General features: G+C 53.6%; 1 protein-coding gene across 1 annotated transcript in view; it reads right to left on the reverse strand.

Annotated features, from left to right (window-relative positions):
* The window catches only part of PPIP5K1 (diphosphoinositol pentakisphosphate kinase 1), a gene marked incomplete at its 3' end in the record, with an annotated part of 34615 nt that overhangs the window by 8808 nt on the left and 7546 nt on the right, over positions 1-18261 (reverse strand). Inside the window, exons 13-25 of the mRNA XM_010190596.1 lie at positions 17208-17293; positions 16687-16815; positions 14981-15102; positions 14573-14755; positions 13602-13743; positions 12784-13007; positions 11958-12085; positions 11367-11481; positions 10219-10326; positions 8845-8961; positions 8422-8586; positions 7359-7449; positions 2659-2781 (exon numbers count right to left, since the gene is read on the reverse strand). Of these exons, the coding sequence (XP_010188898.1) occupies positions 2659-2781; positions 7359-7449; positions 8422-8586; positions 8845-8961; positions 10219-10326; positions 11367-11481; positions 11958-12085; positions 12784-13007; positions 13602-13743; positions 14573-14755; positions 14981-15102; positions 16687-16815; positions 17208-17293 (1733 nt within the window). The remainder of the gene's footprint in view (positions 1-2658; positions 2782-7358; positions 7450-8421; positions 8587-8844; positions 8962-10218; positions 10327-11366; positions 11482-11957; positions 12086-12783; positions 13008-13601; positions 13744-14572; positions 14756-14980; positions 15103-16686; positions 16816-17207; positions 17294-18261) is intronic.

The following is an 18261-nucleotide window of genomic DNA, read 5'->3' on the forward strand; positions in this document are numbered from 1 at the left end:
AGATCTGTGCGTCTAACGGAAGCGAACAGAGGAGCTTCACAAGACAAGGATTAGTCTCCATATGCAAAAGAAAAAGCTGAAAACTTCAGTCTATTCCCACTCTGGAAATTCCTCCGCTATCACGGACAGAAGGGCCTAGATCAGACCGCCTGTATGCAGGACCTGATGCGAGACCCCAGCCAGGCCTCCCTTTGGCTGCTGTTCAGGAACTTTTAGGAAATGTTATAAAGTGTTCATTTCTCTCTCAGGTTTCACGTGTCCGTTCTACCTGGTCAGTGTACGCTACCCCTCCACACCAGCGTTAGGAGGCACAGGCATCACTTCATGCTCCACACCCTCACTGTGGTCCTGCAGCTGCATCCACTGACTTGGCCAAATAATGCATTTAAACCAACTCAAAACTTGCTGCCCTCTCCTTTGCCAGCAGAGCAGCCCTAAACCCTGTTGTTTTCTCTAAACCCAGCCATTGTGACAATCTCCCTGCGCCCGCAGCCAGCACCATCCCCGCTGCACAGCGCACTGGTGTGAGCGGCACCGCAGCGCCCGCAGCCCTGCAGACAAACCGGCTTCAAACCAAACCACCAGCGGGGCTGGGGCTGGGGCACGGCTCCCCAGAGGCACTTCCAGCCCTCGTCCACCACAACAGACCTCAGGAACAAGGGCGTTTTAACTTCCCTGTTAAATGAGGGGCCCTAAGCCATGCACCACACCTTGAAGTGTCACAGCATGGAAAAACACCGCAGAGCCCATGCAAAGATGTGACCCAGAACCTGAGGGTTTTAAACTCTGCTGGCCTGACGACTCGACGCAGACGTGCTCCCAGACCCGCTGCGGCTGCAGACACCACTGCTCAGCGTTGCACCGAGCCCACGGCCGCAGGAGCGCGCAGGCAGGGCCGCATTTCCCGCTGCAGACCCAGCCCAGCACCCGAACGCCTCCGGCCTCCCACGCGTTTCTCAAACCCCCTTCTCCCTCACAACCGCTCTCCTTGCAGCACAGTGCCATGAAGAAATGTGGGGAAAAAGCAGCGTAATATCGAGGTGAGTGATCCTGGGCTGCGTTAATGCTAATTAAATAACTGCTTTTAAGTACTTGAGGGTACAACCGCGCCTCAGCACGCAGAGACCCTGAACGCCTGCTCTGGATGAGGGCGCGCAGCCTTTGCCCGTGGAGCGCGGCTCAGCCCCGGGGCTGCACAGAGGCCAGTGCACCCTCCCGTCCCTGTCGCTCACAGCTGTGGTGGGTAAGGGAGCTCCCAGAAAGGGGGCAGCAGCGCAGCTCTCGCGCAGTGAGAAGCCGCACAAAAAGCCGTGCACGTAATGGTCTCGTAACAGCATTCGTGAGGTCCCAACAGGCCTGAGAGTCAGACAGCATCGTCACGCCCTGAGGTGTGAGGACATTGTCCTTGCCTCAAAACTAGACAAAAATCCCAACAAATCAACCTCCTGTCTGCCCCAAAGGCCCCAGATTACAGCCTTAATCACCTCCCCACCTTGTAACCCACCAGTGCTGGTGTTCCTTATGATTCCGGTAAGACAGGCACTCGAGACTCTATTGATCAAAATAACCATTTGTTAGGAAGAGAGAACAGATGATCTCACAGCCGTTTGGATGCTGGGAAGCCCGAGCTGTGCAGCACTGCGTGGATTTCCAAACGGGGCACAGTGCTCTGTGCTGATCCTAACCGTGATCCTATCCGTATCCTTTCCATATCCTATCCATATCCTATCCATGATCCTATCCGTATCCTTTCCATATCCTATCCATATCCTATCCGTATCCTATCCATGATCCTATCCATATCCTAACCATGATCCTATCCATACCCTATCCCATTCACTGCTGCCCAACTCACGTTCCATCAAACAGCAGGTTCCTCAGTACCAGCAGTCGGAGCTCCTGTACCGGATCCCAGCGGACACTGGCGCCTGTGCCCTGCACCCCTCCAGCTCCTCCAGGACACCCCGGTTTGTCCCTGTGCCCCGATATCCTGAGAGCAGCAGCATCCTCTGCTTCCCAACGCACCGGTACCACCTATGGTCAACCCTGCATTCATCTACACCGAGCTACACTGACACTAATGACCCACATTCACTGCACCAGACGGTCTTGCTGCAATTTAAGGCAGTTTCTGCAGACCTGCACACTAACTAAACCTTCCAGTCCTTTTGCATCCCACTTATCTCGAGCATTTTGGGCACACCACACGTGCTCTGACAGCTGCCTCGACTCCTCTATATGCCCAGCCTTACTCTAGCACCCGTTTACCCACCCCAAGCACCATCCTGCCTCTGGGACAGCCTCTTCCACAGGGTGAGGGTTACTGACCCTGCAGCTTCATTTAGCACCAGGAAGATCACCAGGGTAAACGAGATGATGTGAAGTGCTGGACTTCCACACCAGGACAACCCTATTCAATACCCAGACTGATAAACCCTCCACAACAGCAAGCAGCATTAAATTCTCGGCTTAGACCTCCTGGCGCAGCTCCTGCCCTGCCCTAGCAAGGACCGCGGTTTCTGGGGATGTGGTCAAACACGCTGCTGTGGACGTGGCGGATGCGCACATTGCGCTGCCGTCCCTCTCAGCAGCCCGGGGCTCGGCCTCAGGAGCACCCGAGGCACCGAAGGGAAGCGCTGCTGCCCGGAGCACACATACCGTCTTTGTATGTCAGGCTGCTGGCAAACTTTTTGCCATGGCTGCGTGCGTAGTCCTGGAGGTTGGGGGCACTGGAGGAGCCTCCCAGCACAGTGGTGCTAAACAGGCCGGTGCATTGCGACCCTGGAAAGGCAGGGAAGGTGTTAGTATCACATCTCCACCGCGTGCAGCTACAGAAAAGCAGGGTTAGTCGAGGAATGAGGAATGAGCGGGCCACTTTGCAGGCAATCTCGGGGTAAAACTGATGCCGGGGAGCGCAGGGAGGCAGGATTCCCCATCCATAACTCAGTAGTGCCAAACGCACAGCAGGCAGCACCAGGAAAGCTCTTCACTCCATCCAGAGGTTATTTCCATTGGCTTTCCTGACTCAGGAGAAACACCCTGACACCCTGCAGTCAGCAGATGTACGCACTACAGCAACGCCAGATCCTGCCACGATCGCTACTACATCACAGGGCTCCACTCCTCTGCTCTTTGGAAAGCTCCTTTCCTGCAGAAGGAAGGGCTGCTCTGTGAGCAGCAGATGAGCACGAATCGCCCTGCCAGGCTGTAAGGACATCAACGCGACCAGAGCGCTCCTGCTGCCCCGGTGACCCCTCACATTCCCCAGCAGCTCCGGCTGCTCTGCTGTGCAGCACCAGATGCACACCCAGCGTGGAGCCGTGCGTGCCCCGTGCGGGGAGCACAGCACCACAGCCCCATGCACTGCAGGGACCTGACGGCTCTGGCAGCTCTGGTGTTGGCTGCTCCAAGGCTCGGTGCTGGAGGGACCTGGCCTGACCTGGGGTATTTAGGGAACAGCGGGCACTGAAACGGGACTCTTTTGGCTGAGGAAAGCAATTGTGAGCGAGACAAAACCGTGTTATGGGCCACGCAGAGCCCCTGACTGGCTCTAAATTCTCTGTGAAACCATCTCGGTGCTGATTTCTGTGCTGAGAATATCAGCTGCTAAAAACAACATCACTCCCACACACAGAAGGCTTCCAGAAAGGAGCAGGTTGATCTTTTCCACCTTGTCTGCCAAGGCAAAGACCGGACATACGGCCTGCTGGTATTTAACTGGAACAGTGCAACTGTTACTGCCGTAAAAAGGGCCCTGCCTCTACTGCAAGCAGCTCTTGACTCTAAAACACGGCATCGCAGCGTGACTCGCCTGGAAGGAACCTCCGGAGGCGCCGTCCTGGTTTTGAGGACTTGCCCAGCGCCCAGCAGGTCCAGCCTGGAGCAGCTCGCGAGGGTTTGTGCAGCCAAGTTCTGAACACCTCCACAAAGGAGATTTCACCACCTCTCTGAGCCCCTGCTCCCATATCTGGTGCATTCATGGTGAAAAACTTGTTCCCCCAAGCAAACCGGAGCTTCCCATGCTGCTGCTCGTTGGTCATCATCCTGTCAGTCCCTCTGCTCCGTAACCTCCCATGTGGTTGCTGAGCAGCGCTGAGCTCCGCTCCCCACAGCCTCTGGTCTGAACAAGCCCTGCTCCAGCCCCTCCTCACAGGCCGTGAGCTTCAGCCCCATCCACCACCCTGTCCCTAATGGGGTCACCCCCACTGCACCCCCACTGCTCTGGGGGCCCAGGACAGCACGGTCGTGTCCCAGGGAGCCCAGGATGGTGCAGCCATGCTCCAAGGAGCTCAGGGCAGCACAGCCACGCTCTGGGGAGCCCCGGGGAGCCCAGGACGGCGCAGCCGTGCCCCAGGGAGCCCAGGACAGTCCCACAGGAGGGCACAGAGGGGCAGAACCAAATCCCTCTGCCCAACGCTGCACTCCTGCTGCTCCAGCAAAGCCCTGCTCCCTGCCCTGGACAAACAGACAAGGAGCTGTGCCTGCAAGGTGACTGACACCCAAGCCTCAGAAAACGTTCTCCTAATGCCTTACATCTGAGCTCGGTGCGAGCTGGAATCTGTCAGGATGCCAACAGAATTTTGCCAAGCTGCAGCCAGGACGGTGCTCCTAACTGTCCTCCCATGGCTTTAAAACAAAGAACAACAACAGCAAACCCAACAGGCTCAGTTACCGCAGACAAAAATGGATCAGGAGGTTTGTGTGGGTTTCTGTCTTGAGCCACTCATCCACTGTCATTAAGCTCAGGATCCTGTGTCCTGCAGCAGGCAGAAGAGCTGTGTTAGCTCAGGATCCTGCGTCCTGCAGCAGGCAGAAGAGCTGTGTTAGCACCTGCAGCCAGAAGAGGATTCACAGAGATGACTACAGATGACAGCAGTCGTCAATGGTGAGCTCCAGAGACCGCTGCAGCCACAGCGACCACACACACACCCCCTAAGGAACATGATGGCACATGGACTTAAGATGTAGCAGCATTTGCTAGAAACTGCTGCATGTGCTGGATCTTTTTTGTGTATATAATGTTCAGATGTTTAAAGAAATGGACATCCCTTGTTTCCCTGCAGGAATCTGAGTCAGCACAAAGCTCCGTGCCCACTGGCAATGCATCTTTATAGCTCAAACAGCAGGGAGTGGTTTCACCCCGCTCCCGCAAGCAAAGCAAGGCACTGGTGCTTCCCTGGCTCCTGAAGCCAGAGGCATCCACCTCACTGCAGAAAATCCACAGTAATCCTTGCTCCTGCCCAGAAACACACGGCAAACTCCGAAGCACCCTTGGCATGGACAAAGCCAGCTGCAGCCGCCCCTCTTCCACACAGGCATTTGAAGGCACTTTTTAAATTGCAGTAAAGACCCAATTCTGGCCAATTTGGCAGTGGAGCTATGACAGGAGCTGTGTCCTGCTCCCCACTCCAGCCTGTACCTGGACAGGCGTCCATTCTCACACAGTAACGACCCCGGACACTGACAGGGTGAGGCAATGGGAGATGGGCTCAGCTTCAGAAAAGCTCAGGAGCAGCAGGCGGTGTCTGAACGAGCCCCTCACAGCGCAGCTGCTGAGATGAGTGTGGAAGCCACACTCAGTGTGTGAGCGCTCCTGGGTTCTGTATTGTTTCTCCCAGAGAGAGCACATTTCAGATCCGAAAGTGGGAAAAAGCCAGATTGCTACAAAACAAGCAGGAAAGGAATCAGGAGGATTCCTCCAAGAGCTTGACTTTTGCAGGTACAGAGGCATTGCTCTTCTCAGGAGTTCTCAGCTAAGACAGGCTCACAGAACACAGACACCCCAACGCCAGGGGCTGTGCCCGGCCGTGTCGCACCGCAGCCTCCTGCTCTGCAGCCGTGGAGGACAGAGAGCGACGGCTGCGCTGAGCCAGCGTCCCCTGCCCGGTCAGGCAGCTCCTGCGCAGAGCTTTGGCTCTGCAGAGCTTTGCCATGGGGAGAGTGACCTGCAAAGACCTCCCAGGAAATGAAACTGCACCTGCTGGGACCACATTTCAGGTTTTGGCCGTACCAGGGTCCAGCAGAGCAGCAGTCGTCTCTATCACCCAGACAGACATTCCTCAGAAGCTGGAAAAGGCTGAGCTGTCTGCTGCACAGAGCACTCGGCTTGCAGCAGCATTTCAGTGCTCAGTCTCCTCCAGCAGAGGCACCTCCTCGACTGCCATCTCCGAAATTCATGGGATTCACGGGACAACCACCGGCTTCTCCGAGGCTGAGCAGGGCAGCCCATTGCAGCCTGCTCAGTCCTGCAGACACAGGAGATGCACCACATAGACCAGCACATCCAAAATCCGCTATGGCCAAGGCTGCTGTGCCTTTCTGAAAATAATGAGCATCAGCCACCCCTTCTTAGAGATTCCTCCTGGCTGGGAGCGTGGTTGGCAGACCCCAGGGGTACTTCCTAACCCCTGAGGGAAATTCCCTTTGCCCGATGAGAATGAGCTGTGAAAGAAACAGCTTGTTCAAACGTGACACAGATCAGGCCTTTCAGAAATCTCTCGGCTGCAGGATGTCCACATAACAAAGAGCTGACGAGTCAGACCGGCTGCAAGACCATGGCCAAGCCATAATGCAAAAATGGTTTTAAAGAAAAAGGCAGTGGGCATAACTCAGGCGTTTCAACCTCCTGGTGCTCAGTAGTCATCTGCGAGATCCAGGTTTCACAGCTATCTCTGAACCTCGTGACAGCAAAGACAGCTTTTGGTTTCCAGATAGATCCTGCTTTAGCAAAAATATTTCAGGAGGAATTCCAACTATTAAGACATAGTTTGGGGTAGGATGATGGGGTACTCTCAAGGACAGCCTCAAAATACTCTTCTCCATGCAGAGAACGGCCAACCAGCGACGCAGTTCGGTTAGAGAGCTGTGAACAGCGCTGCAGGTGACAGAGCTGATCCGTGCGAGAGGTCTTTGTGAACCAAAGGTAGAAACATAATACTCTTAGGTGGAGAGCAGCTTTGCACCTGAAGGACTGTTCTGCCGAACAGAAAGCACGCTGGTTCTCACGCAAAATCACCTCTTCCTACCCAGCTCAGAAATGGTGTAACATGGAAATGGTGTACGTGTAAATGGTAACAATGTGGAACCAGAAGGCCAACCTGCGGGTACGCAGCTTGCTCCCACACTATAAAGGATGGAAAGTGCATCTTCTGTTGCTAGAAGCTGCAGGAGGACCACGCACAAAGGGAAATACAGTGAGACAGCCTCTAGAGTGGTCTAAACAGCAACACTGAAAGCAGACAGGATGCACACAGAGACACGAGGAACTCAAGCCAGATGTGGATGTGCAGAGACAGACGGATGCCCACAGAAACACAGCGGCAGAGGCGAGCAGGCTGGTTACAGGTGGGGTACGGTACCTAGGCCACTTTGCTTCATCTCAGAAGACTGCCTGGAATAAGTGCTGAAGAGGCGATAACCTCCTGACTTGGAAGAGGATTCAGAGAGCACCTGCAAAGACAGACAGTGCAATCAGTGTTGTGCTCCCAGTTACCCATTGGTCTCAAAAGCCTTTATACATCAACTGAAGGTAAAGAAGAATACATCTCTTCCTTAAAAACACAATTTCCAAGAAGTACAAAGGTACTGATACACTAAAACTGTGACAGCACACACTCCGTTTAATTTCATGTGTGTGCTGGCTGTGGAACAGTGAGGATTTCAGAGGTCTGAAGGGACTCATGCACTGACTCTTGCTGGGATCACTGGGACATGGACTCCCTCTTGAGCAGAAAATCCCCTTTAACTCAGGATGAGCCTCCAAGTGCTGCAGGCAGGGATTAAATCGTAGGTGACACAGAGATGGAACCCAGCTAACAAACACCTCGAGTCCTAATTCTGCTTTCACTGGTTCAGAAAACCACAAAAACGCCTGTGAACCCCCCCCGAAGGGGAGACCACATCCAGGGCACTCTGAAGGTGCCAGCTTCCCACCAGCCTCGTGACACACAGCGTCCCTGAAGGAGAGATGCAAGAACAGGAAAATCGATCTCTGCTACTTCAGATCAGCGACAGCTCTGCGTCCCGTGACTGTGCAGACACTGCAATAAACCCACCGGTGAGCAGGGACCCCCCGTTGATACCAGGTCTTAGATGGGAGAGAGGAACAAGGAGCCTAAGGCAAGGCAGAGACATCCCCATGACCTCATTGATGCCTCTACAGAGCATGCAATCCAAAAAATCATTGTGTTTCTCAAGCATTTCCTTACTTGCTCTTCCTCATCAGTTCCTCTGACCTGTGTTCGCCCTGTCCTACCTTGGTGAGGAGTTTGGGAGGTCTGCCTTCCAAAAAACCCCTTTTTAACTCCTGCAGATCCTTTCGCAGAATCAACTCAAACTCTGGCGCGCCAAAAGGAATGCCAGGAAGCCAAAACCGAGGCAAAGACCTTCACCAGAACAAGCACGGGCACCCATGGCTGTTACCTCCATGGACCCCGTCTTCCTGTTCCTGATCAGCGGGGACCTTCGCTGGATGCTGATGGGCTCCAAAGGCTGTGGAGACCTTTGCTGGGCGCGATCCGGCTCATCGATGCCCTTCTCTTTGGAGAGGTCCTCCAGGCTGCCCTGGTCGGCTTTCTTGTCCTCGTTCTGCAGAGAGGGAACAAAGGCACCTGCAGGCCCCTGGCCTCGGCCGGCAAACCGCGAAACCTCGTGGCTCCCAGCTCTGCCAGTCCCAGGAGGGCGCTGGCGTCCTCAGAGGCCACCACAAACCCTGCCCAGCAGGGAATGCACCCAGGTGATGGCCGCGGACAGAGGGAAACGTGCAGGGCACAGCCCAGCAGAACGGACAGGCCCACGGCCACTCCGGCCCTGCACACCCCCACCACGGCCCCGCGGTGTCCTCACCTCCGCTGAGGCAGGCCGAAAGCCAAACCCCGTGGGCACGTTTCTGTCCTCCTCACAGCCCTTCACGCCCGGGCTGAAGTGCAGCTCCACGTGGAAACGCTCTTCTGACGATGGGTCCTGTGGGCAGGAGGCACAGGGGATCAGTAAATAACCAAAAACCAGTCCTGCAGCCAGCACAGGCCACGGCCTGGCCTAGGCCCACTGCCATGCCGGCACAGCACGCATCTCACGCGCATCCCGCACGCATCCCATGCACATCCCGCACACATCCCACACGCATCCCCTGAGCGCTCTTTTGGGAGGAAAGCAGAAGCAACAAGAACCACGAGGAGAACGGCTCCAGGGTTGTCTCATCCAAAAGGACAGCCCCTGTTAGCACAAAGCTGAGGCATTCAAATTGTTGTTATTTTGTGACAACACCCACCAGAGGGCCAAAACAGAATCGGGCTATAATTATGGGTGTATATATATATATACATTTTTATATATAAATACACAAACCTAAAATATAGCCCCTTCCAATCCACTCCTGTTGTAGAACCAGCACACACTGGGGCAGGGAGAGATTGGTTCCCCCTGGACCTTTGGTTGGGTTGATCCAAGATTTAAGTAACTGGCTCTAATATTATTTTTTTTTAATTTTTTTAAATTTTTTTTAAGGGAAGCCAGAGCTTTTGCAGTATCTGCCACTAATGACAGAAAATCAACAGTCTCACCATCTTCACTTACAGATTTACACTAATCCTGAGAGCTCTACTCAGAGATTTTGGGGTTTTTCTGACAAACATTTCTACCATTAAAGCCCCACATCAGCTCTGTGCATACAAGACCCTGACTCTACAGTACATAGAGGCAGCGTGTGCAATTTGAGGACAAACCTGCTTACGGCCATCACCATCAGCTTCCACATTGCAGACGGTTTTGAGATTATTCTCTCCCTGAAGATATCAGTATATACTTCCCTAACTATATCAGTATATTTTTAAAATAAAACCAAAGTTTACAAATGTGGAATTTATATAAATATTCTGAAATACTTGGGAAAAGCTGCCCAATATAATATGGTTTTATTTCTTTTTCCCTATCATGCATTTGTAATTAATATTCAGAAGCAGCACATTATGTTGTGTTAGGAAATGCTCTGAAATAGCTCGTCCTGGTTACTCAAGTTTGGTATCGCTGCTCGGGGTGGCATTCTGCTTATGCTAACAAGCATTAACCGAGTCACAGCCTCCCTAAAAATAAAAAGGCGTGTTTGTGTTATCGATCCGTCCACCTTCACCACAGGGGCCAGCGCTCAGGTTACGGGGCTCAGCTGAACTCATCTCGACTGCATCCCGCAGGAAGGGGTGGTCCTGCAGCCACTGCCCTCACCTTGTTGTTGTCCTCGTAGAGCATGATTACAATCTGGGTCATGTAGTTCAGCTCTGAGATAGCGCTCAAATAGTCCATGGCTCTCTTCCACTGCTGGTCTTTGTTTTCCTGATACACACACACAGACAGGCGCAGGGAGTGAGCAACCGCAGGCACCTCGCAGTGAAATGGGTCCGAGAGGTTGTGTCTCCACGAGATAACAACATCGTCAGGACAAAAAACACGATGAGAGAGGACCTTGCAATGAGGTGCTGCAGCAAGGAGCATCTGCACAGGGGGCACCGCAGCCGCCCGCAGCGTCCCCGTGCATCCCCGAGCACGGTACCCGCCAGCCCCGTGCCATGCTGGACACAAACCCACAGCAGGGCCCTGCACACAGCCCTGCTCAGGGCTTGAGACATCTCAAAAAAGCACGAAAAAACAAGGGACCAAGTGATGGATGCTGAATGAATGGCCTCATTCAGTGAGCAGCTCACAGTCACTGCCTGCAGACACACTGAGCTGCAGACATCAGCAATCACACCTGCTGGTTTCAGAACACCATGCTTAAAAATGGGAGAATAAATCACAGCCTCTTGAGGAGTCCAAAGCAGAGGATTCTCAGGGTCTGCACACCAGTTCCTTCAGGGAGCAGGTTATGAGAGCACGTGAAGGTTGGACCGGATGAGTCAGTCCCCTAGAAATGTGTCATCAGTCCCTCTGGTACAGAGCACCCCCTGTGCATTTGCAATCCCAAGTCTGTAAGCAAACTGATTTTCTTGACTTGGAACTGATAGCAAGTGGCTACATAACAGGGCCAAGCTCCTGAAAAAAGGGTTGAAAGAAGCAGGAAGAGAGAAATCACCTGACCCCATGGCCTCACACTGCTGCCCCTACACAGGTCAGTGCCCTGCTCCTCTGACACCAGCAGCACGGCTCGGGGGGAAGATGCCTCTGCACAAGCAGGGCCAGCAGTGTCAGGACTGAAAAGAGCAATCCCCTATGAGCCAGGGGGCTGCAGCACGCAAACACAGCGGAGACCGAGCTGATGCACATCAGTACGGGGCAGCTGGCCAGAGGGACAACCTACAAACACACACTGTCCACCATGGAAAGGGCCACTGAAGAAAGCAGGGTGGCTTACTCTGTGAGCATTGCTGGACACTTACATCCAGGAGCCCCCCATAGCGGAAGATGCTGAGCAGAGAGTGCACGTGGCTCTCACTGGTGAAGTAGAGCCTTGTCCGAACGTGGCGACCCGGAGACAGGACTCCTCTGGAGTACCTAAACCAAAACCAGCCCGCTGTTACGGACAGCCCGCAGCCAGTTGCCATCTGTCACACAGCAACACTTCTGCACGCTTCACAGCGTAAGATAACCCCTGTTGGAGCGCAGCTGGGACTGAACAGACAGCGAGAGCACTGGCACAGGAGCAGCCAGTTTCATGGTTTCCTAATGGAGACGCAGTGGGGCAGAGGCAGAGACAGGATGAAGGCAGCACCACCCCACACCAGTGGGTTGAAGCCTCTGCGGCACCGTGCTCCCAGCAGCAGCGTCACTGTGCCCCTCGTGTCTCACTGTGCCCCTTGTGTCTCACTGTGCCCTTCATGTCCCTGCCAGCGCTGGCAGCACTAACGTCCCTCCCTCCTGGTGCATCCCTCAGGGTGTGACCCTCTCCTCCCACACCACTGACCCTCCTGGCGCGGGTCCCACGCGTGGCTCCGGAGCTGCCCTCCCACCCGCAGCGGCATGGTCCTTACAAGGGATGCAGTTTGTTGACAGACTCATCCTCGTGGGTTCTCTGTAGGTCCAGCTGGATCTTTTTAATGAGGGGAAGACAAAAGCCGATGGCAATCTCCAGTTTCTCCTCCTTATTAATCCCATACTCCTGCAGGAACAAAACAACAGGTACCCCTGAGCCCTGCTTCTTTGCCTCATCCTCACACAAACCTCATCCTAACCCCCATCTGTTAGACACGACGGTCAGTATTCTTCCAGCAGCTGGGAGGTGCAAGGACATCAGGGAACCTCCTCCTCCCGCGACACACAAAATTACACTGTGACCTGGCACGAGTGGTAATGCAACAGCTGCTGTTTGCAAAGATAAAACCGGGAATGCTGTGCTGGAAATCACCAAACTGCAGCTCAGCGGGAACGCTGTGAAAGTTTGGAAAGCCACTTCCACCCTTTGGGGGCACAAGTGCAACTGGACCCTGCAGGCAGAAGCCCATCCCATTTAAGCAAAGCATTTCTGTCAGAGGTGGGACAGAACAACGCTGAAAACAGAGACGCGTTGCGTGTGGCCCTCACTCCTCCTCCCGTGTTTGTGGGCATAAAGTTTATGAGCAACCAACCTGGCAAACTGCACAAGTTTAGCTTAACAACAGTAATGAACTTGCCAGAATAAGCCTTCACTTTAACACAGAAATCTCTCTAAACACTAAGAGATATCTGAGAACCTGTGACACTCTCCTGTTAACTCGCTGCCTTGAGACTTAATGTGCAAAAGATTCAAGAAAAAACAGACAGGGAAAGGGTCAGAAACCGACACCGCAGACGCCGTCGGGCAGGCGGGACAGGCTATACCTGGGGTATGATCACATCTGCCAGGGCTTTGGAGAGCTTGAAGAGCTCAGCCGTGCCCTCCAGTTTCAGCGCGCAGTTGTGCTGTACATCATACTTGATGCAGTCGTAGATGTCCGGGATCTTGCTGATGTCGTAGCGCCCGTTCTTCATGCGGAAATCTCGCTCCAGTTTACTCCAGCGCTGCAGCATCAGCTCCAAGGTCTCGCTGTGGTACAGCTGCAGGTCTGAACAGCAGAGATCACATCACACCATGCTCACGTCCTGCGTGGGTTCTGAGGAATGGCTACGACCGCCGTCCCCACGCAGGAGGGCTCTGATCTTTGTCACCCACAGGAATTTTGGGCTGGGAAAGTCGCTGGAGCTGCTGCACAGCTTTAACCTGTGGCAGAAGCTACTGCCAAAACACTTGAGAAAAGTGGAACTGCTGTATGTTGGCTTACGTCTGTCATAAGTCGTGTGAAACATCCCACAGGCACCTTTTTAAGAGCTCTGCACTGCTATTGGGAAAGTTCGTGGAGCAAACCATGACTGAAAACCTTGCTCTTGATGGTATTGAGCTCCCCTCCAGGAAACACATGAGAAAACCCAGCTCTGTTGCTGCTGTTCACTCCAGACCCAACACACATCACATCCTTTACCTTACAGCCCTCTCTAACAGCAGCTGGAAGTGGAACAGGAGCCTCTGACACCAACATCATGTACAGAATTGCACTGTAGGATCTCTTCGCTACCAACATGAACCATACTGGCCTTTGGGAGCCCTGGAGCTGTAACACCACATGAACCTGCTCCAGACCCTTCCCAGCTCTGATGCTCACCTGCAGATTTTGGGTCTTCCAGCCGTTTTTGTATCTGGGAGGTGAGGTTCTCGATCAGGGTGAACACCTGGTTGCAGACCTCTACCGGGTTCTGGATGAAGGTCATGGAGTTGAGCAGAGAAGCGCTGCCTGTCGGTGCTAGCTGAGAGACGACAGCAGCAGAGAGGGGTCAGTACCTCTACAAACCGGGACACCAAACGTCTGCCTCTTGCAGCCACGCTGCTCCCCGACGGTACAAAAGCTGTGCTCACGGCTGTAACACGATGGCCTGTCCCTGGGGGTGGTTATGCACGTTTTAAACTTCCTCAGAGGGAGCAAACAACTGCTCCTGCCAGACCAGAGCTCCCTGCAGCTACAACACCCGCTCCTGTCTCACCTCACTCCTGTGCTTGAGCACAAGATTTAAGTAGTTCTTTGAGGTGATAAATGTGTTCCTTAATGGTATGGATTTCCGTTCACTAATCAGATCTCAGAGTCAGAGAAAAACAGTGCTGTGGGGACTTGTTGAGAAGCAGCTACAGTCCTGCTGTTGGCTGCTGTGCTGGATGTAGCCCATGTTCTCTGCAGTTATCAGACACTGACAGGACCAGAAAAGGGTCTGTACCCAAAAGATCTGTTCACAGGCCCAGAGCACAGGTCTGCAACCTGGCAAGGCGTGCAGTAAACCATGAGAACTCTTCTTTTAGCACACCCATGGGAATAAAATGCACTGGGACATCTAAAGGGACAGGGAGGTACCACGGTGATTCTTGAAGGGGCAGTGGAGCAACACTGAGGGTTTTCACTTGGAGAAGGGCAGGGGCTGCCCTCTCCCTTCCTAAATTCTGTTCATATCCTGTAGTTTTGACCAGCACTGATCTCAGACCAACCAAACTATGGTTCACACGGCAGCAGGCCTCACGTCAAACCCCTGCAGCAACACCATTCTCCTTCCAGAGACAGGGAGCAGTGAGGCCACGTGGGTGCGTTACCTTCTCATAATCCTCCTCACAGAACTCGGCGTCCTTCTGCATGATTTCGTGCAGCCGCGCCTTCACGCGGTGCTGGCAGCTGCTGAGGGAGTCGCTGTCGCTGTCCAGGAGGCCGTTCATGTTGGCACTTTTCACCATCTGCACCAGGATGGGGGTCAGCTCTCCTTCCAGGGCCAGCAGACCCTAGAGCAACACAGGACAGGAGCTCAGCTACGCGCCACCCAAGCAACAAGCATTCCTGGCAGTTTCATGGCCCGTACACTTGCTATTAGCGTCATGTACCACCCAACAGGGAGGGGGAAGCTCCTAGGGCAGCTCCCTCCTCATCACTAGAGGCTTTCCTTTAGAGCTGGCACATTTTAAGACTGATGTAGCAGAACCGAGAGATGCCCAAAAGAGAGGAAGGACCTTTGCGAAAGCTGCTGCTGTCATCTGAACGCGGCCCTCATCCGAGGCGTAGATCTTGAGATCGTGGCGGTAGGTGCTGTGCAGCCTGAGCAAGCCACATCCAGGGAAACCAGCGTAATCACCTGAACAGAGGAAAACTCAAAGTTCACGTTCTGACACCTCAAAACTGTCAGCTGAATGCACTGCATCAGACAACAAACCATTGTAGTAACAAGGTTATGTAGAAAGTCAATCACATAGCCCGTACTTAGGCTGCTCCAAAGCAGACAGTTCTAGCCATGCTTGATGACTGAAAAACCGATTCTGGCTTTGTTTAACTTGGGAAGGTTCATTTTGAGGAAACAAGTGAGCATTCACCAGTCAGGTCTGATGCTGCCCAAACTCTGCAGCAACCCTCCCTGAACCGTCCAGAACTGTTCTGCCACCCTGAACACCCCGTGCAGAGCAAAACACACAAAACCACCTCCTCCTTCTGCTGGTTCTGTGCCCAGGAGCAGGTGCTGCGGCCACTGGAGCTGCTCAGTGGGAAGGCACCCAGCCTCCAGAGCCCCCTGTACATTCACAGTCACCCTGCGGCACTGAACGCCGGTTTATTTACGATGGCTGAGTCAACCGCAGGAGTTGTGTCACTCATGGAGAAAGCGGCTCACGCAGCCTCGGCTCTGCCCTCCAAAGACAGAGCAGCGGTGACTCATCCGCTGCTGCCTGGAGCAGCACCTGATCCCCCTGCACGAGATGATGAGAAACCTGCTCCTGCTTCTTGAGGCCAGGGCACATTGCTGGCTCATCTTCAACGTGGTGTCCACCCGGACCTTTTCTGCAGAGCCTCCTGTCCTTCACGTGCCCAGGAAAGGTTTCCAGGACCATGCTGTGGCTGACCACCGTGCGGTGCCCCGGGCCCTCCTCCTCGCCGCTGGTGAAGCCAGCAGTGACCTCCCCAGTGCCCGCAGCCTCTCCACAAAAACCCAGAGTGGCCTCGCATCCCCAGCGCCCCCTGCGCTCCTGGGTCAGGGCTTGTACGTCCGGTTCCCTTAGGTATTCCCTGACCTGATCCTCCTCCACCAAGGGTAACTCATTCCGGAAGGAAACCTTCTCCAATTCAATTTAAATTAGCTTAATTAATTTGAAATTAAATTAATTAAACTGAAGTAATTAAACATACAAGGCAAAGAGAGGCAGTATCCAATACTGGTCTCACCAGATCAATACAGAAGCAGTTTATTACTTCTGACTCTATTTGGACAAAAAGGGCAATCTCAGCCTCTTTCCCCCCTTTGGGGTGTTGCTGCTCTGTGTGCACTGAAGGCTTCAGTCACAGAACTGTGGCAGAGGAAATATGGAGAAGCTGCCTTCCTGTTCTCCTGTCTCAAGGCAGAGTTATCTGTGCTCTGTTCCCCACAGCTGACCTGAATTCCCCGTTAATCACACATAACTTTCAAATCGTATTTGCTGCATCAAAAAGTGTCTTATTAGAGCAGCTTCTTTCTTGAATACTGGCACATGAGTTGAAAAATGCTAGTGTGCTCCAAGCCGTGCTGACGTTTAACCACTACAGCAGATATCTGGGTGCAAAACCCACTCGAATTATTTATCCTTACCAGGTCAACTCAAGAGAACAGTGATGGCCCGAGTCGCACAGGGTGCACACAGCCCATGGACACCCGAGCATCGCGGTCCAGGACAGGGGACGCACGGTCAAAGCTCACCTTGGCCACCCGGGTACATGCAGCGAAAGGCTCGCCCCAGCTCCTCGGCCTGGACTCTTCCTGTGGGTGTCAGCTCTCCACCCCACTTCAGCACCAGGAGCAGGGACGGGGAGGGCTCTCGGCGAGCGTCTACGGGACAAAGAGGGACTCGCTATGGATCTCAAAGCTGGGCTTGCAGGGGGAAAGGAGGGGAGGAAGAAGAGGCTGTGATCAGCACCTTGCAGTGTTCTCAACACAAGCTGACCCCAAATCCTGGGGAAACAAACCAGCAAGCAGGAAATTAAGAGTCACAGTATAGGCTGACAATCACGAAACTGGAAGCACAAGCCCCGTGGCACCAGCTGGGGTGCATCAGTCCACTACGTTATACATCACTCCAACCCTTCATCTGACGTGAGCAAAGGTAAGATACGGGTCACTAATTTAGCTTGCACGTCCAGAGGCCGATGTAGGTGGGATGGCTGCGATAGCTGCACACACTCTGGAACACCAGATCCCAGCAGCAACGTCAGGTTTATTACCTTCATCTTCACTTGCAGCTTTGGGATGTCCATGAGGCAGATAGGTCAACTGAACCTTACGGTTAATGCCAGAGAAATGTCCGTACCTGTCACAAGGAGAGGGGGAAAGCATTTAAACAAATCAGCTCCACTCACCCTTTGCCCAGAGGTGCCTAGGTCCCAAAAACACAGCGCAGGCAAGAGACTTTGCTGCAACACCCACTGCGACAGAACACAAACGTTTTTGACATCTACCTGCGGCCCCACACACACCCCAAAAAAGCCAAACAACTCCTCCAAATGAAATTCAAGGATCCGTTTACTTGCCTGCTCTCCAGCTGACAGCACTCTGCGCTCCATACCCCAGCGGGGCTTTAATCAGCCTTAGTTAATTCCCATCCACATCTTTACCCAGTGAATTAATGAGATCACATTAAAACACCAATCTGCCAGCCGCTCTGAGGATAACCAAACCTCTAACGAGCAGAGAGAGCGGGGGAAGGAATCACAGCAAAAATTCACCCTCTGTGCTCCACACTCAAGGCCTGAACACGGGCACTGCCTGTGCCACAGCGCTGCAGCTCTGACAGAAACCCTGTGTGTGCTCCTCGATGCCAACACCACCATGCTGTCTTTTATTTCAGCTGCACGAAACCCAAGAGGTCACAAACGTCTTTTCACGCTTTCCAACCTCCTTGTTGTTAAACTTTTGGCACCAGGACAACCTTATTCAAAACACGTTTTGTTCCAAGTTTATCAAAACGCTTCATATCAATGTGGTCCCTACAGGACTCCAGCTCCTCTCCTGCAGCAAAAGGAGGCTCAGTTTTGTCTCAAATTGTTCAGCCACAAACCAGACACACTTGGAACAGACTCAGCAGTGTTTCTGACACCAGGAGAAAGCATTCAGAGCAGCACCTTGCGTGTACGGCTGCTGACAGGGACGGAGGAGAGCCAGCCCTGGGGAGCCATGGGGCCATGCAGCAGCACAGCAGGTTTCTACAGCGCACACCGACCCGCTCTGACAAACTCACGGTGCCCCGCGATGTGGCCCCTTACATCTCCAAGACGCTCT

Source organism: Mesitornis unicolor, unplaced genomic scaffold (genome assembly GCF_000695765.1).
Source record: "Mesitornis unicolor isolate BGI_N332 unplaced genomic scaffold, ASM69576v1 scaffold32408, whole genome shotgun sequence".
Taxonomy (NCBI): Eukaryota; Metazoa; Chordata; class Aves; order Mesitornithiformes; family Mesitornithidae; genus Mesitornis; species Mesitornis unicolor.